Genomic DNA, 25330 nt, shown 5'->3' on the forward strand with positions numbered 1-25330 from the left:
ATGTACAAAATCAAAAAGAGACCTAACCAGATCGTTGCTAAAAAGCGTAGCGATCTGGCTCGTAACATTGAAAGTCTCGACAGTGTCAAATCGAGCAGCAAGAAGAAGGGGAGTATCGATCAAAACAGCCTGGAGCCCATGGAGGTGGACAATATTCCGCATCCGGTCCTTCGACGCCGTCTCTCGAAACATGCTTCATCAACCGGGCAGAACGAGCATGAAATGATATCATCGCAGGATGAGGATATCATAAACTACATAAGTGGCTCATGGAACCTGTTAGTGACACCGAATCCCAGTGATTCGAGCATGACAGCCAACAATACAATTGGTCCGGAGGAAAGCACCTTGGTCAATACACAGGCTGACAACGACTCATTGGGGACTGTTTGGATAGAGCCCCCTAGTCCAGAGCTGGCGAATTTCAAGCCCTTCGATTTGGAATCCTGGTGGAGTCGTCGCTTGTTCGAGAGCATTACCAAAGACATATAAGAGGGCGTCTCAATTATTATTATTATTTCATTTATCAACACTTTTACAAAATGGGCTGAATTGGGTTGTGCGTGTGTGTAAAATAATAACAACAACAATAAGACAATTGAATGTTCTTTCCCTAGCAATCAATAACTATGACTATGCTGTATTCACGCGTGGGTAGCGTAGACTTTATTCGGTAGTAGTATTAGGAAAAGCATTAGTGGTAGGAAAAAGTTGCGTCTATTCGGAATATTGGACCATTTGCGGCCATAAAGACATGGCTGGATATATGGGCGATGGCTTTCGTGGCGTAAGGAAGAGCTCCCACGAACTGTCCAAAGAAGTGGCTGAATTTAATAAGCACAAGCTTTCTCGGGACGATTTCCAATGAAAATGCCTATTCTGCGTTATGGCGTCGATTCCGATACCGATAGGAAACGCGCGGCATTGTGAACTGGTGGCAGGGCTGGAAAATGCTGCACACCACAAAAACGCTACCGGCAAATATTTGAATTTGAATTTAAGTTAAAAACTAAAAAAAAAAAAACTTTTGAAATATGCTCGACTTATTTAGGCTTTATGCATTCCAGTGGTTGTCTGTGCAGCTCCCACATTAATAATGCTTTATTTAATTCAACAAAAAAAAAAATCAATTAAAATTATATGCTTCATTGGATGCAACACTTTTTGCCACTGTGTGTGCCATCTCTCCCGTCCACCCATCTGGCCATCTGCCCATCTGCCCATCTCCCACCTGTCGAAGGGGCATTTAACTTCATAAAAATTGACAGGCCTTGCCCAGAGGAGCGCTCGGACAGGCGCGAGGCAGCATCACGCACTTTTTAATATGCAGCCAGCATGCCACGAAAGTCCCCAAAAAAAGTGAAACACAACAACAGTCAGATGCAGTCCTGGACTCATTACATAAAAATCAATTTTTGGTTTATTTTTCCTTTCTCCGTGCATGTCATTTTTTGTCAATTACACACACACACACACACACACACACACACACGCACACACAACCACACAGTCGTCGGGCAGTGGCAGACAGACATTCAGACATTCAGACGGAAGGACTCTGCAGGGCAATTGCCTAATTGCGCGACAGACAAACGCGTTGTGAAGTCAACTGCCGACGAGTTTTGTAAATTACTGTCGTTCTGTCGATGTCCTTTCGGGCTGTTTAATGCACGTGTCCCTTCGGCGCGTTGGGGCGTTTTAAAAATGTGTTGCCTGCCCGGGGACCTGCTTTGCCCTGCTTCGACGTGATTTGCTTTTGGGAATACTCTCGTACTCTTAGTCTCACTCGTATGCACGCTCAAAAAATGGTTATTAGCAGATATTATTCCGACTATAAGATACCCACCAAAAATATACAAGAGCCCTGTACTTTTACTGAATGTTTTGCCAATAGACGTGCTCCTACAACCTTCTTTACAGTGTATGCAATAGATTCGCAGATGTACATTACTATATCCTGGGATTGTGGAACCAACACCTGCATGGGTACAGTCTACCCTCTGGGATGTACTGGGCACATAACCACACTATTTAGTATGCATGGCAAGTCCTTCAACTCTCGAGCACTCAACCCTTTATTGTCGGTGCTCGTTGCTGCACTTGTTGTTTTGTAATTGTTCTATGAGTGGTACAATTGAATTTTTATTCGCAGCAAACCATCAAGAAGGACATCAGAGAAGAAGAAAATACTATGATTGCCTCTTCATGGCGCTCCATGGCGCTCCATGGCGCTCCATGACTCTTCATTGCTTTGTGGCCACAAAGAGCAAAACCCATAAAAAAAACGAAAGGAAAGGAAAACCTCAAATCTTAATGTAATTATCAAGCCAGAAAATATAACCGTTTATGGCGGTAGACGCCTCAAGATTATTAACACAAAAGAGGGCTGGCAATGGTCGTCATAAGCATAAAAATATTGCCCAATTCTCCCACCCTTGCTGTTCTCTTTTTGTACCCCAAAAAAGGGAGGAAAAAATGGAATTTTCCTTGCACCCTCTTTGTAATAAGCTACTTTTGCATCTTTCCCACTTGTATTGCTCTTTATTTTATCATTTGCTCTGTCCCTGTCCTCTGCCCCTGCCCCTGCCCCTGTCCATGCCCCTGCCCTTTGCTGTACTTCCCTTAAACATTTTATTATCGCTCTTTTTGTGGGCGCTCGGTAAATCCCCTTAATCAACGAAAATTGTCTGTTCACACATGCCAGGATGGGCGAGAGGTGGGGTTATCGCGCCTAAAGCTTAAATAAATTTACGAGACAAATTTAGCACGATTTTCCTATTAAAATGTTGATTTTTCCACATATACTTAGTATATCGAAGCAACTGGGTTATGGGTTCCCTTGATCGACAAATTTAAAGTCGGTGCCCTCCGCCTTGAAGTATGCAACAGAGTCCTGTCGCAGTTGGCTTGGAAATGTGTCAATGCCTCTAATCAGTGAACTACTTTCCTTTCAGTGACCTTCCTTTGATCAGCAGTTGTGGGGGGGGGGACACTGAAACTCCCCCGAAACTCCACCCGTTTGTGGCGCGTTTTTTAATTAAAATATAAAAACGGTGGGGAGAACGTGCCGCGGTCGTTAGGCAATAAACTTGGACACCGCGCATCCTGCCGAGGACAATTACAAGGCGGAAAATGTCGCAACATTTTCCATCCTTATCGCTGGGTTCTGGCTGTTGGGTGCTTTAAGCGCAAGAATTCCGGGGCCTCGACATAAAGGCCAACGAATTAACGACATTGTAATGCTTATCTGAGAGAAAGGTCCTGTCCCGTCCTGTCCCTGCGTTCTCGATGGAGCAGAAGGGATATCCTTTCTCCATTGAAGAAAAATGTGCGGCAGGGGGGGGGGGGGGGCAAAAAATGTCTTGATTTTTTAATTTTAACGCTTTATTTAATTATGTGCAGACGAGACATCTTCAAGTTTTGCTAATAAAATGCTTAAGGAGTGTAGTGTCCTCTGCCCTCCTCCCGGGTCTTCCTTCTGCGCCATAAAGCCCCACAAAAAATGGGCTAAAAATTGCATTTTTTTCCCCCAGATTCGCTCTCTCTTTCTGTTTTTTTTTTTTTTTTAATAATAAAGACATCAACAGATGGGCGGCGATAAAAAGCCAAAGATTATGGGCTGGACAAAAGGGACAGACTACGAACTACAAAGGAGCATGAGCCTGGTCTGGGCCCTGGTCCTGCTCCTGGGCCAAGTGCCGTCGTGTGGCTTTTGGCTTTTGGCTTTTCACACCCCTCAGAAAAGAAGGAAAAAAACCAACAAGAAAAAAGGAAAAAACAGGCAACAGTTTCAGTTCCATTCAGATTCAGATTCCGAAGTGGAAATCGACAAAAGGCCAGACGCTGGAGATTTAGTTTTGAGCAGTTAACACTTGAACTCCGACCCCCCTGCTGTGAGAGTTTCTTATGTCCCTTTTTTATGTCCTTAAAGATAAGATTTTTTTGCCCATTCGCTCTTTGGCGTAATGCAAAAACTTTTAATTAGCTGGTAAAGGCAAAGGAGGAGGTCCTTTCCTCCTGCCTTCCCCTGCTCTCCCCTGGTCTTTTTTTACCTTCTGCTGCTTCCCTTCAATTGATTTCCAATTGGTGCTCTACAAATTTCACACGAAGGAGCATCCAATGAAAATGAAAATCAAAATCAAATATAAATCGAAATTGTTGTTTCCTTCCCCCCACGCCCATTCCATTGCAGTGAGGGGGATGTTTATGGCCTACTTATTGGCCATCGTTTGCCGATGGCTGACACCTGTTGTTGCGGCTCTCCCGTACTGGGCCCTGTGTGCTATCTCTGGTCTCTGGGCTGGCTGATTTAAATCTTTAAAATCAATATGCCAAGTGAGAAGCCCCCAAACAGATGCGACAGCTCCTGCCTCCTGCCTCCTGGCTCCTGGGTAAACAGGGCCAAGCAGGAAGCTCCAGTGACATCCTTGACAGGTGTGAGAATGGGGGCGGAATTTCAAGTTGACTTCTGTTCGCCTTCAGGCGTCAGACAGTTGGGCAAATTGAAATGGTTTAGATTACATTTGACATTTATAAGCGGATTGTGTCAAGCAAAAGATGGGGGGCTCCCAGAACAGCCAGGATCAGCGTTCGCTATAAAAGATGTGTATTTTAATTCAGACTTTACATCAAAAACCTTAAAAGAACTAGTTACAAAAAAAAACTAAGGCGATCGGTTCGATGTGGACCGTTCTACATGGAAAGAATGGTCTTCTTGATGATGTCGATGCTCTCGAGCATCTGGGCCTCATTGATGACCAGGGGCGGGGCAAAGCGTATGATGTCCCCATGCGTGGGCTTCGCCAGGAGGCCGTTTTCCTTGAGCCTGAGGCACACGTTCCAGGCATCGTACTCTATAGGAGGGAAACCCCATGGATTAGATACGGATCAATGGATCAATGGGTGCGGGTGGGTGCAATACTCACTCTGATTGATGACAATGGCATTCAGCAGTCCCTTGCCACGGACCACAGAGACGACATCCTTGGGCAGCTGTCCCAGCTCGTTGCGCAGGAGGTCACCCATTTTGTAGGCGTTCTCGGCCAGCTTCTCCTCCTGCAGCACCTCCAGGGCGGCCATGGCCACACGACAGCCGAGCGGATTGCCGCCGTAGGTGGAGCCATGCTCGCCGGGCTTGATGCAGAGCATCACCTGGTCGTTGCAGAGCACCGCCGAGACGGGGTACATGCCGCCGGACAGGGCCTTGCCCAGGATGAGGATGTCCGGCTGCACGTCCTCGTAGTTGACGGCCAGCATGCGGCCGGTGCGGGCCAGGCCCGTCTGCACCTCGTCCGCGATCCAGAGCACATTGTGCTTGCTGCACAGCTCACGGACCTTCTTCAGGTAGCCATCGCTGGGCACCACCACCCCGGCCTCGCCCTGGATGGGCTCGACCATGAACGCGCACACATTCGGATCCCGGAGGGCCTCCTCGAGGGCCGTGGTGTTGTCGTAGTCGATCAGCTCGAAGCCCGGCATGAAGGGGCCGAATCCCTCGTAGCTGCTGGGATCATTCGAGGCGGACACCGCCGACAGGGTGCGGCCCCAGAAGTTGTTCCTGGCAAAGATGATCTTGGCCTGGTTCTTGGGTATCTTCTTCTGCTCGTAGCCCCATTTGCGGGCCAGCTTGCAGGCCGTCTCGCCGCCCTCCACGCCGGTGTTCATGGGCAGGACTTTGTCGAAGCCAAAAAACTTGGTCACAAACTCCTCGTACTCGCCCAGGACATCCGAATAGAAGGCTCTACGAAGGGAAAGCATACATCTTTAAATCCAAGTCGGGATTTCTCTGGGTGTGCGCACATCGATCGAAATATTCCAAAAATATTCCTATCCCAGATCCAAGCCTTATCACGCGACTTCTGTTCCAAATTTAGAAATCGAAAAACAACAAATTGCGAGCCAAAACAAGTCATTGATCAGGCTCTTTCTTATCAATGCTTTCGCTCGCGACTTTACGGCCCCACTCAACCCGGCAATCTGCCCCTGGCAACCCAAACCGAAACCAACTAAAACCGGCAAGAGCTGTTCCAGCCCAAATCAGTTAGGCACTCGAGTGCAGCAGAATAATTCAATAAATAATATTCTGACAAATGCCCCATCCAAAAATTCGGTGGAGTGTGAATTTATACATGCATTCGAAACTGATTAGACTTGAGCCTGTTCCAGGGGGGTTATCAGTGAATAAACTATTTTTATGGCATCTAAATATACTAGTAGTTTGGGAAGTAAACACAAACTAGTGGCTCCCAATCGTCAGATGCGAAAAATGGTTGGAACTTGAGGGATTTTACATCCGTCGAAGCTCTTAATGAGCCAATCTAATCTCATCCAGACACATAAAAACCCCATGGATTAACAGGAAGGAAAGGGTATTTTTAAGGGCAACTTCAACGGCAGATCGATCTTTACAAAGACACTCATCCACAGTAAAAGAGCGTCACATGGTCCATGTATTTCTGTATCTTTAAACCTCCAAAGTAAGGCGTTGTCATCGGAAACGCACAGAGAACAAAGAAAGCCCAAACGACTTGTTTGCGGATCACTTGAAAGTACAACAACGAACGACGTAGTCCGCTCTTGAACTTGAATGGAAGGAACAGAGAGTATGTCTCTCTCGCACCAACTAGACCAAGGTCACTATCGCCACGAATATATCGAATGCTGACAAAGCTCCATGGAACCGATAAGCTTTTCGCGAGCACGGGGGGCACGTCTTTTGCTTGTCGATTATGGACGGAATGATATTATTTCTTATCTTAAGTTTATTCAACTCAGTGATGCCCTTACCTGGAGGTCAGAGCCAGCTTGGAGGCCTGTTCTGTGAGTGCCTTGACAATTTTGGGATGACAGTGTCCCTGGTTGACGGCGGAATAGGCGCTGAGGTAATCAAAGTATCGTTTACCCTCCACATCCCACACGTAGACGCCCTCGCCCTTGGCCAGGGCCACCGGCAGTGGATGGTAATTGTGGGCGCCGTACTTCTGCTCCCGGGCAAAGACAGCCTCGGACAGGTGGGATCCACTGGATGTGCCAGTGGCCTCTTTGGGCGCCGTCTTCTGGGCCAGGCAGCTCAGACGGGTGGCAATGCCGCGTGCGGAAAGCTTGGAGAACATTGTGAGAGCACTAATGGATCGCTAACTGGGGGGGTCTGATACTTCCACTCGCGAGACGACAACTGAAAGTGCGCTGGCCACAGGCGGCAGCTTTTTATACTGCCGATCGGGAGAGGCACATACGCGTCGAGAGCGTTACGTACCCCCTGCAAAGACAGCTCTATCTGGAACTAACATTCTCTCAGTGCTTCTTCCGCTCTCTGCGACTGGGACTGGCACTGGCACTGGCACTGGGCTCTATCTTGCTTACATTCTATTTTTGTATTATATGGAAATTATCATCTGATACTTGGGGAATATGATCCATGCAAACTCGTACTCGTACTTGTACTCGTACGTCTGCTGGTTGTTGTTGTTGTGCCTGGTGCCGGCTAATTGTAATCAGCAGAAAACTTTTCCACTGCTCGATTGATTGAGGCGCTCAAGCATGTGGAGGGCAGCTTTTTGTTAAACTCGCATGTATGTAGAAGCAAATTACAATTAAAAGCTTTTGCCATTCATGCTGGATATTCGCTTTGTCTCATAGAAATTTGAGAAACTTCTGACATGAGAGTGGAGGGAAAGAATGTGGAGAGATTCAACCAGAAAGTGGCAAGGAAATCAAGAATAAATCAAGAATATATAGACTAGATATAGATGCATTAATAATCCAATATATATGGAGTAGAACCCAAGATTCAGCTATGTATATGCTATCACTTGAAGGGCTTTGGTAATTTTATATCATCTGTGGGCATGCCCTTGCAACCTGGCCGCTGCCTGGGCGCGCAAACAGAAATCTGAAGGTTTGGTGCCGAGAATGCAAAAACAAAATACAGGTTTCTTGGGCTGGAAAGGTAATATATGAATGAATATATCAATATGGTTTGGGGAAAATCTTACAGAAAATATAGGATTAGAGAGAGAGATTTAAGAGACTTCTTTGATCATTTCTTTATTGCTTTAAAGAATAGAAACAATCAGCTCTTTGCTCAAACAAAACCCCTTTAGAAAACACTCCATACTTACCCAAACTTTGTATTCCATTATTGTATTTTATTACACTCAATGCGGATGCTGGGTACTGTTAATATTTGTATGTATTTATTTGATTTTTGTCATAAATAATTTATGGGCTTAAGAATTTACAACTAATTATTTGCTTACTGTTGAAACTATTTCTCATTTCTCGTATGTATGTATGTGTGTGTTTTTTTTCTTCAATCAAATATTTAACAATTATAGCACGTTCAGGGAAACTACGAATACATATTACATATACACGAATCGGATATATTATGGTAAGGTATATTTATAAGACAGTTTGAAAAGGCAACACATAAATTGCACTAGAAATTTCCATTTAAAAAAAAAAAAAAAATTGAAATTTACATGCCGAATTTTTACAGAGCAGGAGGGGAGGTGGGGAAGGGGGGGGGGGGGGGGGAAGGGAAAGAGCAGGCCCGAACACAGGAGGATGGGATGGAATGGCCAATTAAACACCCATTTGCTCGATTTTGTTGCTACGTTCCCATTAGCTACCACAAATACTCGCACAATACATATTTTATTTATTAATTAATTTTAATAAATTCACGCTTTGATTGCAATTATCAATTCGACCTTTGACACCTCCTCCGCTACTCCATGGCCTGGCCCACGCTCTGCTGCGGCGACTGGGCCGGGGACAAGCTGCGGGGCGTTGCTGCCGCCGCCTCTCCTCCATGTCCTCCAGAGCCAGCAGCACTTCTCTGTTGTTGCTGCTGTTGCTGTTGTTGTTGCTGCTGTTGCTGTTGCTGTTGCTGCTGCTGCTGGTTCTGGGCCTGGCTGAGCAGCTCCTTGTTCAAGCGATAGCTGCTCATGACATTGGCACAGCTTTGATGAAAATAGAAGTTGCGACCGCGCAGGAACGCATCCGTATTGAGATCCTTTATGCCTGTCTTGAAAGATATAGGAGAGAAAAAGGTTGGCAAGATATAGAAATAATCGCTGGCTATGTGCTTAGAGTAGATGTGTGTGTGTGTGTGCATCATCGTGGGGGTGTAGAGTGGAGTGGAGTGGAGTAGAAAGACAGTTAAAGACCACAAAAGATGGCAAGGGGTATCTATCTATCGTATCGTGCTGGACGGGGGACTAAAAAGTGAAACTGAAGCAAACTGAGAAATTACCTTACAAATGAAACATTTGTTTTCATCGTCCGGTTTTAAATCCGAACTAATTCCCACCTTTGTGTCCAATTGCGTTAATCCCGGCACTCCCATCGATGACAGCTGCGACAGGCTGTTCTCCATGCTCTCCACATATTTTGAGTTTGGATTGTTGTTGTTGTTGTTGTTGCTATTGCTGCTGTTGTTGTTGTTGTTGTTGTTGTGGGAAATATCCATGGGTCCGGGATCGGTGCTGGTAACCTGCGGCTCCGACCGGGGACGCTCTTCGATGGGCGAGATGTTCTCCAGAGATCTGCATCGGAGTAGAGGTTTTAGACACACCCGTGTCATCGATAATTATCGATATGCTGCTCACCTGCTGCTCCCCACATTCTGCTCCTCCTGCCGTCGCTGCTGCTGCATTTTGTTGTAATTCATTTTCGCGTTCGTCATCTTCATGGCGGTGTTGTTGTCATCATCATCCACAATCACATCCTCATCGCTATCGTTCTGGCACGAGGCCGTGTCCATCATTAGCTCCTTGTTGTTGTTGTTGTTGTTGTTGCTGCCGCCACCGCCACCGCCGCTGCTGCTGTTGTTGTCATTGACGCCCACGCCGCAGGAGTCGGCATTGTAGTAGTGGTGATGTGTGGTGGATGACAGCTCGCTGACGTTTTTCACTGAAAGACCCACAAACGGAATGGAGGTAGAGGTAAAGGTAGAGGCAGAGGCAGAGGTGTAATTATTAGCATAGCCCTTGGAGCTGGTAGCTGGGAGACCCACCACTGATATGTGCCTGAGGCGGCTCGCCCGTCGGCCAACTGCTGCTGCTGCTGCTGGCTGTTGTCACATTGGTGCTCACATCCTGCTCGTCGGCGTGCACGTCCTTCTGGTTCATGACGCAGGCGGTGCGGTACAGAATCCCGTCCAGCTTGCCCGGCTGGGCATTGCTGTTGTGCATGCTGGTGGGGACGCCAGCCGAGGCCAGGGCCGACCCGGGGCCAGCTAGCTCCGAGCCCGAGTCGGGCACGTCATCGGTGCAGCTCTCCACATCCACCGTTTCGATCTCCTCCTGCGACTTGGCATCGTCCTCGGGCATCTTGCCCGTTTCCAGGGCATACTTTCGCTTGCAGATCGGACAGCTGCTACAGTAGAGACTCTCCATCATGTACATCTCGCCGTACTTGCGCTTGCGCACTTTGAGTCTCAGGCGGTTCTGGCGATTGTTACGTATCCGCTGGAATGTCTGCACACACAAAGGACCAAAGGACCAAAGGAGAGCTCTTAGTTCTGGAAGCGTATAAGGACTCGTATAAGGAGAAGGCACCTACCTCCCAGCGGTTGTGACTGGTGCGTATGGCGTTCTCTTGGGCCGGACAGGGAGGGGCAAACATATAGGTCGCCTGCAGATTGGCCCGCTCGAAGCCCGCACTCAGCTTGTAGAGCCGGTCCAGCTCCGTGAGGAAGTGCGTGTGCCACTCCTCCGGGCTCAGCTTGAGGCCGCACACCGGACACATGTCGGGTATGGCCCCGCCGGCCGCCGCCGCCTGCAGTCCGCTGACCAGACTCAGGCCGCCCGGCACCGCCCGCAGACCGGCCATGCTCAGGCTGGCCAGCGCCGCATGATGGGCCGCATGGTGGTGGGACAACGGATGCGGATGGGCCATGTGGTGGTGTGTCGTTGCCACCGATCCCGGCGGCGCCCCCACATGGTGGCCGTGATGGGGATGCGAGTGCGAGTGCTGATGCTGGTGCTGGTGCTGGTGCGGATGCGAGTGCGAAAGCGAGTGCGTGTGATGCAGATGGGGCGAGGCGGCCAGATGTGTGGCCATCGAGACGGCCACACTGCTGGTGGGCGTGCTGATGGCCGAATTGCTGGTCGAGCAGGATGAGGACGAGGATGAGCTGGATGCCGATGCCGATGCCGAGGCCGAGGCCGAGGAGGTGGCCATTGCCGGGTGTCCTCCTCCCTTCCCCACATTATGCAGATCTGTGAACGAATCGGACACTAAATTTTAGACATGCCCGCAATCATCAATCAACTGCAAGGCAATAAAAAATTGGAAAAATTCCAACCCCCCTTCCAATCCGAGTCCCACATTGATTTCCATTCTGCTGCCGCATGGGTGGGAGGGAGTCCTGCCTGTCCCATAAATTTCTCAGGCATTTTCTAATTGCCCCCTACCCCCGCCCCTCCCCCGCCCCGCTCTGCGCTGTTCTGCACATTTTTAACAGAGGAACAAAAATTAATTGGAGCTCGTAATTTTGTGGAGAGAATCAGCGCCAGAAACAGGACAAGCAAACACACACAACTCTCGGCCGCAGATTCCTCATGTCAGACACACGTCCCCACGTATTTTGGGAGCCACAGGCACACGGCACACGGCACAAGTCACAAAAAGAAAAACCACCGTCAACCACAATAAATACAAACTGTTTGCTGGCCCAAAAACCCCACCCCCACCCCCCACCAAACAAAATCCCGCTCTCCTTCTGCACGTGACTGTTCGGTTGGCAATTAAAATAATATTACAATAAAATATATCGCAATATGGTGGAGAGCAGAGGTCAGGACCAGGCCCACTACAATTGCTGTATTTTATATTTATATTCCTCTAAAATATGTCGGTTAACCGCGGCCAAACAGAAACATTCAGCGGTCAATGGCGGATGGAAATGGTCCATGGATATAGAGAAGGAGAGCGAGATCCATCCGAGTCGTGACTCTGGTTCAAATTAGCTTAGATGTGGCTTGTGGATGTGTTTCGGCTTTCAGTTTCGCCCTGGAATCGTACAACTATTTTCAAAGACGAAACGGAGGATAGCTAGAAGTTTGAAGAACCTTCTTTCGAATCGAATTTAGTGGCCGGAACACCCCGGAACACAACTAAATTAAATTCGGGCTCAAAGGCTGGAGTCCCCTTCTAATATGGTATGCAAAGCTTCAACTCTGACTGGACTGACTTCTCCGGCAAGTTATTATAATATTAGTTATCAATGACCAACCCCGCCCCCCTCCCCCCCCCCCCCCCCCCCCCCCCCCCCACCACCCTTACAACCCGCTCGCAGTGTCACGTGCTCGGCGACGACCAAAAAGGGGGCGTTCCCATATATCGTTATATGAAATATGAGTTTCGTTCCTCTGGTTTTTGGTGCTTTTTCGGGTGGCGGGTGGCTGCGGATGCCCATTAATATTACCGAAATTAATATGAAAATTCCAAGTGTGCATTCAATATAATACATCATCGGGGCAACAAAAACAACAAGAGTCCCAGGGATATACTTGTAATAATAATAATTCTCGTCATAACAATAGCAAACAATGCAATCAAAGCGATTTGCAACACTTGCGCATCCTTTGAGCGAGGAAAAAAAAAAACAACAACGCGTTTTACGAGTGGAGTCCCGCAATAAATGAGCAAACATTATGGTATCGAAAAAGGATGGCGGGATGGCAGGATGGCAGGATGGCAGGATGGCAAGATGGTGGTGGCTTCCTTGTAATTGCCTCTAGAAGAGTTGCAACAATGTCGAGGATAAGTAATTAGCCCTGGAAACGGAGAGGAGGTAACGTCCGTCGTCTTCGTGTGCCGAGCACGAGCAGGAGCACGAGCCAGAGCCCTGGCTCCTGCCAAAAGGATGCGGTTTGACTTTGTAGTCAAGTGGCTTGTGTCCTGGTGTCCTTGTGTCCCTGTGTCCCCCTGTGTGCCTGGGGGGGTTGATGTTACATTTCAATAAGGCCTACTCCAGTCAAGTCGCGTACTCGTTGTGCCATTTAAAACACTTTGGCCACACGCACACCCTGCCCCCTGCTAACCCTTTTCTCTTTTCTCCGTCGAATGCCCTTTTGACTTTTGCCGCATGTCGCATCCCCCCCACAGGAACGGGGCACAGGAGGCACAGGAGGAGGTGCACGGAACGGAACTCAGGGCCAGGGCTCGACTGCCGGCTGTTTACCTTTAGTTAGTTTTCACCCATTGATAGATGCTCGGAGATGCCTTCATATCAGTTTCAGCTAATTAAAAGTGTATTATTTATCCAAATTAATTTATGGGCTAAGCCCATTCAGGTCTAAGCCAAAAGTTAAACAACACCGACAATCCACATGTAGAGCGGCTTTCTGTTCTGGTTACGGTGCTCTGCTCTGGTGTGCTCTGGTGTGCTCTGGTGTGCTCTGGTGTGGGCTGAGGCCGGAAAAACTGGTTTTCCGGCTTAAGTTGAAAGGCAAATAATGGCCAAAATAAACAGTTGTCTGTGTGTGTTGGACAGGGGTGTTGCCGCCCAAAGGGGGCCTGTGGATATGGGGAAATGGCTTCTAGAATTTTGGAAATACGTATGTCGGCTATCGGTTAATATTTGTCAGGGTATCCAGTATAATCTATGTTTAATCGCTTTGTTACTGTACTGCAGGTCCAACCCACAAGTCTGGCGAAGCCTTCGTAGGCCAAATAGTACCTATGACACGATTGCTGGTCCTTCACCATGGAGTCTGTGCGTCGTCTCTCGTTATCTAGCACTTATGAGCGAGTATTTCAATGATCAGCGAGTTCCGCTATAGAATAGGCAAATGACAAGAGTAACGGCCAGCAGAAGATCATACACTGAGAGCCATCTGAGAGAAATGTCTTCGAGTATATTCTCCGATTCACTCGGCATTATCCGAAAGCCCTTCACCTCTAGTCTTATGCCCCTTTTTCAGCTGCGCCCCTGTGCCAGGCGCTCATCTATCCCCATCCCTTAGATGTGTTTGGTTAATTTCCATTCCGTATTTCCGTATTTATCATTTTCATATGCTGCCGCTTAATTTGTATCATAAGGCGCTTAACTCGAACAGCTTTGCCGAGCCCCAGGACCAATTAGCAACGCATTTGAGCCAGATTTGCTTAGCCCATATTCGGGAAGAGTCCGAAGCCCGACTTTAAAGCAGGAAAGCATCCCCCAGGTAAATGGTAAATATGCGAAATTGATTTAGAATGTCTGGGGGACGTAAAAAACTAATAAAAAAGAAAGTAGAGTGAAGTGGAGTGCGTTCTGGGAGTGGGTTCTGCGTCCTGTCTGGGGACTGGGGACTGGGGTATGGCCTTACGCCTGCCAGTCAAAGTTAACCCACTGAAGCGTTAAAATTGCTCAGTAAAAGTAAAATTGAAACAAATACGAGTACGAATACGAGTACGAGTACGCGTACGCCCAGTGAGATTTTTATCAGGAAAATTGGGAAAAAAAGGAAAAAGGAAAAAGGCAACACAACTTTCTACGCCCAATTTTGAGAAATTTTTTGCCATGCAAATTTTTGTTTGGCTCAGATGTAAATTTGCTAAATAAATAAGGGAATCGCAATCGGAATGGAAATGGAAATAAAAGTGGAGATAGGCAGCAGCCAACCCTACTTACGTCTCAAATCCCTGGGATCCTGAGAATTATTACTGCGCGGACTTTCACCCTTTTCAACGGCATCGTAATCCTGTGATCCCTCCATGGATTCATGGGATGTGCATGTGGGACTGGCCGAATCCGTGCGAAATGATTCGCTGCCATTGAACAGATTCTGCTGGAGAGAGAGAGCGAGAGCGAGAGAAATCGAAATCCCATTATGACAAGTGTCAATCTTTCAACGATTATCAGCTCATCGGATCTGCTGTGCCACCACCCCCCTCTCCGACCCCACTCACCTGATCCAACGATATGCCAATGTATTTCGGGGGCGAGAAGGCCGACGGCAGCGAGAAGTTCGACAGCACCGACGGCTTGCCCAGCGGCGATCTGTCGCTGGCGAAGTAGCTCGCGGGACCCCCGCCGGCGGCTGCCGCGGCCGCGGCGGCCCCGTTGGCCACCAGCATTCCATGGTTGAGGGTCTGCAGCAGGTGCGGATGGAAGTAGTTGCCGACTAGTGACATGTTGTGTAGATCTTTGGCGTCAGGTAACTGAAAGGGGAAAAACTGGAGAGTATCAGTATGATGGGGTTTGCTCCGAAACACTTTTGGAGTAACACTGAAACGGAATCTTCAAGGCCAACGCATGCGGGCTGTTCCCTGTTATTTAAGCACTACATTTGCTAGATCTACTCTAAATAGTGGAATATTCACGCTTAGATTCATTTCTCACAAGACTGGAAATTGTACAAAAAAAAAAATATAGACATTTCAAATAAATATATTTTCAACAAATGTAATATTTTTTATATTTATTTTCAAGTGTTTTATATTCAAATTAAATACTTTTATTTATGGAAAACAATTGATTTAAATATATTTCATATTTAAAATAAATATATTTTCTACAAATTTAAATTTTATATTTAAATTAAATACTTTTATTTATGGAAAATAATTGATTAAAATATACGGCCTGGCCCGTAGTAGCCGTCGCTATGAATTCTCTGACTTACATTTACTGTGAAATTATTTAAAATATTTAGTTATAACTCCAAAAAGTTGCTAATGGAAATTTCTATGCGGTGGGAGCAAAACAAGCCTTTGGTTAGAATAAGACTAAAAATAATCGTAATATTTAAACCAATAGAAAATTTATAAGCTTATAATAGAATGGTGCAATGCACTGTAGCTCTATTCAAGGCAACGGGACGTGTGGAAATATCCCACAGAGCAGGGCAAAAATAGAAATTCTCGTCAGAGAGGATATAAAGAAATTGCGCTGATTTGGGTAAGAAAAAGAAACCAAATTTGAGCCGTACGACCATTAAAAATGTAATTTAAAATTCGTTCGGGATGAAAGTTTACAAAAAAAAGCATACTCGTATCCACAGCCCCCATTGAGTGGCAACAAAAAATGACACAAAAAGAAGATTTTTGATCTTGACACAAAATAGAAATTACAGATCGGAAAATTATCAGAAAATGCCAAGTTGTAGGCAAAAAACATGGTAAATATTCTAGCTAATCAGAAAGCAAAATAGAGGTATAAAAATACGATATCTTTTAGGATTTTGATTTTATGGTTCAAAAGCATCTCCATTCCGCTCTATCCATCTGAATTTTAATATAAATTCATTGGACTTTGGGGTATATGGGGGTTATAATGCTGGAAGGCCTAAAAATCATGAGTTGGAGGCGAAATTCGCAATGAGGTCGGTTCCCAATCGACTATTATAAAAAGAATAAAAAGCCTAAAAGATACACCAGTTTTTGATTTCTTCGAAAAGCTAGGTGCAGGCCACCCTGTAAATATATTTCCTACAATTTCAATATATTATATTTATTTTAAAGTGTTATAGTTAGTTCGATTAAATATGGAACGTATTAAAAATACGCCTGAACACATTTGAATGTGAATTTTATTTAAAAACAGAATATTTAGTTTCTGTGAGTGTATTCCATAAACAACTACTAAAATCTATGTAAAATATTTAGTAGGTCCGCTTTAGCTTATCCATTCTATCAACAGGAAGGAATCTAAGCTCGAAGAAAATCAAGATCCGCATTTTCGCGGCGGCTCCCCTAATTGCTGTATTCCGACACGTACCCCAAGTGCCCCACCAAGCGGGAGTTTTGACAGGCTAAGTGAGCGTTAAATTTAAGCGTTTAATATGCGCATTACTTGAGTCTAGGCCATGGAACCGCACAACAAATTATGGTGGCTACATGACTTGGCGCTAAAATTAGCCAATTACGGCATCACCTTCCTTCCCAGAGAGAGAGAGAGCCCGGATGCTGCCAGGCAACATATGGAGCGGGGCGTATGGAAAAGTGCAAGAAATCATTGCAAAACCTAATCGAATTCCACAGAATCAGGACACCCTTGAGTGTGGCATGTTCTTGGGGTATTTGCATCGATAGAAATTTTGCAGGGGAAGGAGAAATGAAGGAGAAATGTTTAATTTACGACAAATAAATGTTAAATTGAGAGATTTTCGAATTACGATATCGAGTCTCGTCGCATAAACTGTGTCACTCTGGCACTCGATGTGTGCCAGGCAGGGAGGGGGGGCTGTACGTTCCAATGGGGTGTAAAATAACGAGAAAAACCCACCCACACACGCATAAAGACTTTTGCAAATAATATGGGTAAACCGGGAGGGGGGCAGGGGGGTGGCTGGGGGAGTTTTCCAACTCCCGATAACCGACGGGAACGTAAAGCGCTCATAACAAATTGAGGCTGACGAGTGTTAAGCGGCGGCTTGGGACAGACAGACAAGATACGAGTATAACATAAGCGACGACATGTGTGACAAGTATTAACCCAGCCACCCATCCAACCCATCCAACCCATGCCACCCATACCACCCTCCTATCCTCATTTCTATTTGCAGTAACCCCTCCCTGGATATGTTTTCTGGGCAAAAATTTACATACAAATTTGTCTGGCAAGGAAAGTTTTTTTTTTGGGCATAAAGTGTGAGAAAATGATATCGAAAATGTTCGAGTGGAGTTGGAAATTGTTGGTTTATTTATGGATGATCTAATTTAGGGATATTACGGACAGTAAATGGGGTTTAAAGATTGGAATAACCAACCGACAGCAATCTTTAGACTCTTTTGCTTGGATGTTCCCTTGGGTTGAATCACATCTCCAGGCATTGGACAATCTGGGCTAATCAATCGCATCAATTAAACTGGAAAATCCCTCCTTCGACAGTTGCTTAATCCATGGCCAGTGGCCCTTGGCCATTGGTTAATCACCCGCCCGTCCGTTGTCCTGTCCCAGCCAGGCCCAAATCAGAGCCAATAAATTAGGGCTTATCAACGGAAATTAGCACCTCAATTTGGGGGCTAGCCGTTGCAGCATATGTTGCCATATCAGCTCCATCATCATCATCATCCTCCTCGTCCTCGTCCTCGTCCTGCCGTGCAGCCTAATGCTGGTAATGTTGCAAGTCAGACGGAATGGAATAGAAGGGGATGTGGCATACAACCGCATGAGTTGCACTTTGTCTAAGTCTGCAGTTTGGTCAACAGCTGGCCCCGCCGCAGGGGATAACGATGGCAATGGGGATGGGCATCGGGCCCCAAAACAGAAGTGGTCAACCACTTGGCTGTGCACTCTCTGGCGGGGAACCGTCACATCACGAGTTTTTAATGCATTACGTGTTGAAGAGTGTTTACGGCGAGGACTCGGCCACGGCCTCGGCGCTTATTGATTTATGCCTGTTAATCAGTGTTAAGCCAAGGACAAACCAGAGCAGGTGCTGTAACCACCCTCCAGCCTCCAGGGTGCTACCCTCGTTGTTGTTTGCTTTTCTATTAGAGGGCCGTCGGACGGGTGCGGGGGGTGATTTGTTATCCCAAAATAAAACATTCCTGCTCTTGTCTGAGATTTGCATAAATTCGTTCTGTGTTTGTTCTTTTTAACACTTGAATTATTGCCTCTCTCCCTCTCCCTCTCCCTGTGCCTCTCCTGCCACTGGAGATGTATCTGTATCTGTATCTGTATCCGTATCTGTGTTTATTCTGTTAAGTTGCAACTCTCAGCTGCAGCTAGAGCTCTGGAAGAGCAGCAACAATAACAGCTTAATTACAACAACACGATAACGAGTGGCAAATAGCAATTGTCTACATACAATTGCCAATTTCGCTTAACTTGGCCATAAACAACAACAAAACGACAGCCCCGGCGGAGAAGTCAACACACAAAACCGAACCAAACCGAACCGAACCGAACCAATCGCAACAACTTGGGGCCTCCTCTCCACACACCACAAATAAATCTCAATTTGTGGCACTAACACGCGGAGTAAACTGCGGGCAGCAGCAGCAGCAGCAGCAGCAGAAGGGAACACTAAAAACGTTTAGCAATTGGCAATTTTCTCAAACCAAATGTTTATGGGGCGAGAGTCCGAGAGATTCAGTCGGTCTCCTCAACCTGTTCGACTGTCCGACTGTTTGCTCGAGTGCTTTGCGGTCCAGTGAAGAGGAATCCCAAAAGGAGATACCATTTTTTGATAGCATAAGTTGAGGGGTCTTTGAAGTCAAGTCAAAAGGTGGAAGGAAGTATTTTCTCGATTGAATATTCGGTAAGTTTTCCATGTAATATTATTCCCATTTCTTGGTCTTCCATCTTGTTCTTTGGTGTTTCTTTATCCTGCAAACCAGCAATCTACTACTAGCTGGTATCTTCCATCTTTAGTGGCTCTTGTTGTCCGTTCACACCATATGTTTTACCTCCATTGTGGCATGGTCCCGCCCTTCTTGTATCTCTCCGTTCGGAGGCATACCTTAAGCCGACTATCAGTGACCATTTGTGCACATGATACTGGGGCACTCTTCATGAGTACTTCTTGTTATACGCCTCGATGCCTTTGCATGCCTCGACTCCACGTGTAGTTCCCGTCTTGATAAATTGCTATAAATTAAATTAAGCTCGCTCACACACACACACACACACAGAGCTCACATCCACATACTTTGTGGTAATAAGTGTGCAGAAAAAAAGGAATTATTTTTCATATGTTGTCCCCGCCTCAGAGACTCATAATTTCTCTCCCACCCTGAGAGAGACCAGGCCAGGCCAGGGTGCCTGACCATTTTTTCTGGTTCTTTTTCGACAGGAGGGGGCTCAGTTGTCAGTCGTCTACCTTTTGTTGGTGTGGTTACAAAATTGTTATGATGTTGTCCCACCCAGACACCCAGTCGTGGAACGGGAGTACCAGTACCAGTACCAGTGGCAGTGGCAGTGGCAGTGGCAGGGAGACATTAAACCATTTGACATTGCATTTAATATGCCTGCTTGGGTTGTTTTTATTAATTTTTATTGTTTGGGTTATGCTTGGCTATAAATGGTTACATAAATAATGCTAGATAAGCGATAAAGAGAGAGAGAGAGGGAGCTATTTTGCAAGAATTTTCCGAAAGGACAAAGTTTGTATAGGGTGGCTCCCCAAAGATATTGGAAAACCATGAGCCATTGAGTTCTTTATATGGAAAGCTCTCCAATCAAAAGAGAAACGTATCACATGGAATGGCACTGCTTTCACTTTACTTCACTTGTATTTGTATTCCATAAAAAACTATTTGCCCCTTTTCTAGGTACAGCTTCGATCCCAGAATGCAGAGAACAGAACCCAACTCGCATCTAGAGGACGAGGACATATTGTTGTCATGTTTAACATATCTTAACGCTACTCAATGCTATGCACTGGCAGAGATATAATTTCAATTCCGATTCCAGCTCCATCTCCAGCTCCTCCAATTCCGAATAACCAGTTTCGCCAGAAGTTAGTTATTCCAAGTACGTTGGACTGGCTGACTGCCTGCAGTCGGAACATCATCAGCGTTCGAGTTCTTCATCATTTGTAGCATCAGCGTCAAGATCATTGCTCATGTTTACAATGATGACAGGCAGAGGAGCAGCAGAAGCAGCAGAAACAACCGAAGCCCCAACCAAATCGAATGTGGAATGGTAGTAGCTGCTGCTGGTCTGTGGGATCCGGGGGCTACGTGGCTGCCATCAGGCCCGGTTCAGGCCGAGGTTCGGTATTGAAGCTATCATAAATCTGTTCGTCGCAAAAATCTACACACAATGGGGCGTTTGCAAACGCATTCGTTGATCGGAATGCGACGACGAACTCTCTGAATCTGCCTCTCTCTTGACTGACTTCTTGGCTGCGGCGGCAGGGGGAATGGGAATGCGATCGTGACACGACTCAGAAACACGATCAAACCAATTACTGGATAGTTTTACCAAAAACACACACAACTATGGAAAACGTCGCCTTCAGCCATGCTTTCTCTATGATTCTCTCCTAATTTATGATCTCTTGCTCACGCTGTCATCTCTAGGAGTGGAATTTCACGTGTTCGTTTTTGTGGGTTTTCAGTGCGAATTGACTGACGTCGGGGATCTGGACTGGTGGCGTGACACGGTCCCCAATTACCGACAGAAACCCATACTTTCTCTTTCTCTTTGATCCTCTCCTAATTTATGATCTCTCGCTCACGCTGCCATCGCTAGGCGATACTTTTCTCAACTGGAAGTTCACTTGGAAGTTCTGGTTCGTTTTGTTGTTTTACAATGCGCATTGTTTTGCCTTTGCGGGGCCTTAGCGGTGTGCTGATTTATAGCATCTTTCGGCATTTCGGCTACTGGCCCCCAGGTTTATGATTTGTCATAAATATGTCCCCACCACCGCCGGTCCCTGCCCTTCCTTGGCATCAGCTTCAGCACCGAACCTGATCCTGATCCCGATCCCGATTCCGATTCCCATTCCGATTCTGATCAGTGTTTCGTATCCCTTGCATTGCAATGCATTGGGTGGGGAGGGGAGGGGAGGCGGATTGGGATGCGATTGGGTTTTACTTACTCGCGATGGAAACGGACGTTGTCCACGTAGAGCCTCATGCAAACCGGAAGCGGCCTCTGATAGAACAACAAGCGCTTGAGATGGCAAATGGCTGCTGCCAAATGCGTTGCTTTCCATCTGCCAATTGTTTTTTGTTTTTGTTTTTGTTTTGGTTTTGTTTTTCTCTTATTTTGTTGTCGCTTCTTGCTGTTAACTTTTGATTTCAACTAATTTGGCACACAAATAAAAATACTTTCACTTTCTCTTCTTTATTGGCACATGCAAAATTTAGAAAAAAAAAATTGTTTCGAATATCATTTGAAACTGTTTTCGCGCGGCGTCGGTAAATTAACGGTACGGTAACGGATGGATCAGCTGACTCGGTCTCTTTCTCGTTCTCGCTCTCGACACAGGCATGCACCCGCACGTTCCCGTTGCAAAAATCCAACTGAGGCGCTGCTTTCGAATCCAGTTGGATTTTTCGTCGCTGGCTTCTCCTTCGCCGCTGCGCAGTCGGCGCTAGAGGAGCGCAACGGCTGCGATGCTCCGATTGGCCGGCGGCCACAACCGGTTTGCGTGCCCTATAGACGTCCCGCTCTGGCGCAGGGCAGGGGCATACACACACCACACCGGTCGCTGGCTTTTACATTATGTTCTCACCTCTTTTGCTGGTTGCTGGCTTCTGGTTGCTGGCTCGAGTTTGTTTTTCCTGCTGCTGCATTATTATTCCAAAATGGTTGCATGTTTGTCTGTTTTTATCTCTGCCATTGTACGCCTGTTTGTCTGCCAGCACCTGGTGCCCTGGGATGGGGATCTGGGACGGACCGGACCCCGGCACCACGGGACTGGTACTTCTACTTCTACTGCTACTGCTACTTCTACTGGGGACTTCCCTTTGGCTCCCCTCCCATCTTCTGGCTCCTCTCCTCTCCTCGCCGCTCTGCTCAACTTCTGACATTTTGTGTAAATAAACCGTATGGGAAACATTTTTTTTTTTTACTTTTGGCTTTGGTATTTTGTTGCCTGCCTTGTTGGTCGGACACTGTCCTGGACGGGAATGGGTATGGAACTGGACGGGACGGGACTGGCCTGGCCTGGACTGGCCTGGACTGGGCAAAGTATCTTGGAAGTCTGTCTTTCTTTCTTTTTTTGCTGCCGCTTCTCGTTGGTTTTTTGTTTGCCGGACACTTAATATAGCACATTACCGTGGTATTTATTGGGCACACTAGTGCGAAATTATTTAGGACATACGCAGAGAAAACAAATTCCGAAAATTGGGGTCTTTTATGTTCCAAAAATATGTGACAATACGAAATTCTCTGCTGTCCTGTGAATAAATCCTATTATTCCTATAAAAGAGTGTTGAATCATCTTTTTCTTTTCCGATCCCATCATCAATAGAAGAGTCGATATAGCCATGTCTGTCCGTCCGCCCAGTCTTTAGACTACAGACTTTTATGATATTCCAGTGAATCAAGTTTGTTTCAAAACTTTGTCACGCCCCTTTCCGCCCCCACAAGGGACGAAAATCTGTGGCATCCACAATTTTGAAGATATGAAAAAAAAACCGAAATATTCTATATTCCAGATTGCAGAATCTGAGTTTGATCCGATCATTATTATAGCTACCCCTTCCACGTGCTTACTCATTCTATCTTTATTTCTCACACGCTCTTCCTCGTGCAGTGTGCGCCCCTGGCGGAAGCAAGTGGGATAGGAACACAGCTGGTGTTGATTTGAGAAGAGAGAGAGAGACAGATGTAGCGGAATACCACAGTTGCGGAAAAAGGGAAACACATGAAGTATTCTAAAATACTGATCGAATAGGTACCCCCTATAAACCTATATGAAAGAGATCGCGGAGAGATCCCTCTTTTCACGCAACAATCCATTACCAACAAATGGATTCGTCCCTTTTATGAAAAGAGAAAGTGAGAGGATGCGACCACTTCCGGTGCTTACGTCTAACTAGGTATAAAATATATTGTATAGGCTATGTGAATCATAAGCTCACATACTCTATATATATGTATATGCTGAATGCGTTTAAGGTACACATGTAGAGTCACCGCCCTTGCCGCGGCTAACAACGTTCCCTCTTGTTTTTACATAATTCAAACACCTTATAAATTCTGAATATATTTCATTATATATCTGTGATGTACCTATAGAAATGCTCTATAGATTGATATCTCTTAAGAGAAATTGTCAATGTTTTTGAGCTAAACACTTCCTGAAATCCTGATATATTTTCCAAAATTTCTGTGTTTTTCCCACTGTAAACTTTGGTTCAAAAGGATATATATTTGTGAATCATGTGAAAGTCGTATTCCAAGTTCTGGTCCAATATTTTCTGCTCTTCTTAGCTTCAAAGTTTTGGTTCTCTGAAGGAACTAGAAATTAGAGAATCCTGCGAATAGGGTCGTATTTTTCGCACCTTTCCAGGCCTGTTCCCCACTGTAAACTGTTTGTGGCAACTGCCTACAAACTGAAATAGTTGTGTCACACAATATTACTAAAGCAACAACTGCAATTACAACAACGAATGCGACATGGACGGCAACAACCACTGTGTGTACACCGTACAGTGGACACTATAAAAACCTTAACCCGTCTGCGTTCATCTTTTTTTGTGCGGCTCGAGGTATCTTCTCCCTTTTGGCCTCGTTGTGATTTCCACTGTGTCGGACTAACTAAATAAAGTATTTTCCTTGCAATTTACTGGAGAAGATGGAATGGAGGAGCACTGCAGCAGTACAGCAGTACAGCACCACAGAACAACAGGAGCAAGGAAGAAATTTGTGTAGAAAAAGCGGTGCAGACCTTTTCTGACATGTTTATGGGGACCTGTCCGTCAAAAGGAGGCAGTTGACACCACTTCATCGCCCGCACCGGCCCACAGGATCCCATGCCTTTAATTGGTGGCTAGTAAATTTTCTCTTCGCCATGTTTGGAGGCCTCAGAGATCGCCTCGAGAACGATTTCTTCTAATTTTTTGCTCATTAAATTTACATTTTAAGCATTCCTCTAAAGCAGAGAGAGAAAAGGAGAGGTTTGCACTTTATAATTTCCAGCAGCCTGCCCTCGGTCTGGTTTATTACCCACCCATCAGCGAGGGAGGGAGAGGCCCACATGGTGGTGCAGACAGAGTGGGGAAGAGAGTGAGAGTGAGACACAGATAGGAGATTGGATAGGAAATACTGGATACTTCGTCGGGCGCATGCGCCGACGTTGGCGGTAGCCTACATTATGTGTCTATGCCGACTCGGAGTCAGCTCCGACTCCGCGACTCCCAGTCCGGGTCCGAGTCCGAGTCCGAGTACATAGAACGTAGAGGCTCCCAGGCAGAGGTAACTAAGTCTTCCTTCGACTGGCGACTGGTGACTGCCAACTGGCGACTGGCGACTGGCGACTGCCGACTGCCGACTGGCGACTGGCAGCGACTGCCATGTACAGGACTTGTACTGCATTTCGGGTTGGCAGTAGATTTTTCATTTTATTTATGTGCTGATTGCCATTCTGCCTCTGCCTCTGGCTCTGCCACTGCCACTGCCACTGCCCCATGCTCCTGCCCCATGCTCCGTCACCGTCTCTGCCTCTGGCTCTGCCCTTGCACCATTTTCCTGCTCATCTCTTTGTCAGTTTGTCAGCTTCTCAGCTACAAAATTAAATACTTGTCTCTGATCTGTCGTTTTTTTTCTTGCTCTGTTCTACTGTGGGGCGTGTGGGTGTGGCTCTCGCTCTTTATATAGCCAAGTGTCGTCTGTCTTGGCCCTCTGCTCCTCCTCGCACACATACATATGTACGTCTTGGCGCTGACAACTAATTTATGTAGTGGCCAGATAGCAGCTGCTACAACT

At 46.4% G+C, this 25330-nt stretch overlaps 3 protein-coding genes across 3 annotated transcripts; 1 reads left to right on the forward strand and 2 right to left on the reverse strand.

Annotated features, from left to right (window-relative positions):
- On the forward strand, positions 1-492 carry LOC6602393. Its single transcript, XM_002027409.1, has one exon. The coding sequence runs from the start codon at positions 1-3 to the stop codon at positions 490-492; it is 492 nt and encodes a 163-aa protein (XP_002027445.1).
- A 4091-nt stretch (positions 493-4583) lies between these two features.
- LOC6602394 (ornithine aminotransferase, mitochondrial) lies at positions 4584-7170 on the reverse strand. Its single transcript, XM_026992647.1, has 3 exons — positions 6787-7170; positions 4926-5740; positions 4584-4853 (listed from the first exon to the last, which is right to left on the reverse strand). The coding sequence occupies exons 1-3, from the start codon at positions 7110-7112 to the stop codon at positions 4693-4695; spliced, it is 1302 nt and encodes a 433-aa protein (XP_026848448.1). The 5' UTR covers positions 7113-7170; the 3' UTR covers positions 4584-4692.
- A 1365-nt stretch (positions 7171-8535) lies between these two features.
- On the reverse strand, positions 8536-21778 carry LOC6602395 (protein Teyrha-meyrha). Its single transcript, XM_026992720.1, has 8 exons — positions 21492-21778; positions 14908-15159; positions 14630-14783; positions 10570-11228; positions 10022-10484; positions 9615-9918; positions 9317-9551; positions 8536-9031 (listed from the first exon to the last, which is right to left on the reverse strand). The coding sequence occupies exons 1-8, from the start codon at positions 21606-21608 to the stop codon at positions 8732-8734; spliced, it is 2484 nt and encodes an 827-aa protein (XP_026848521.1). The 5' UTR covers positions 21609-21778; the 3' UTR covers positions 8536-8731.
- Between the last annotated feature and the right edge of the window lie 3552 nt (positions 21779-25330).

This window comes from Drosophila persimilis, unplaced genomic scaffold (genome assembly GCF_003286085.1).
Source record: "Drosophila persimilis strain 14011-0111.01,24,50 unplaced genomic scaffold, DperRS2 tig00000780-arrow-arrow-pilon, whole genome shotgun sequence".
Lineage (NCBI taxonomy): Eukaryota > Metazoa > Arthropoda > Insecta > Diptera > Drosophilidae > Drosophila > Drosophila persimilis.

Bases quoted from the DNA above. Each gene is read 5' to 3' on its own strand.
- LOC6602393 (XM_002027409.1), top strand. From the start codon at position 1: ATGTACAAAATCAAAAAGAGACCTAACCAGATCGTTGCTAAAAAGCGT.
- LOC6602394 (XM_026992647.1), bottom strand. From the start codon at position 7,112: ATGTTCTCCAAGCTTTCCGCACGCGGCATTGCCACCCGTCTGAGCTGC. The intron at 5,741-6,786 runs GTAAGGGCATCA...TTCCCTTCGTAG, and splicing joins AAGCTGGCTCTGACCTCCAG to AGCCTTCTATTCGGATGTCC. The intron at 4,854-4,925 runs GTGAGTATTGCA...TCCCTCCTATAG, and splicing joins TGCCATTGTCATCAATCAGA to AGTACGATGCCTGGAACGTG.
- LOC6602395 (XM_026992720.1), bottom strand. From the start codon at position 21,608: ATGGAAAGCAACGCATTTGGCAGCAGCCATTTGCCATCTCAAGCGCTT. The intron at 9,552-9,614 runs GTGAGCAGCATA...ACTCCGATGCAG, and splicing joins CAGAATGTGGGGAGCAGCAG to ATCTCTGGAGAACATCTCGC. The intron at 9,032-9,316 runs GTGGGAATTAGT...ATATCTTTCAAG, and splicing joins TAACGCAATTGGACACAAAG to ACAGGCATAAAGGATCTCAA.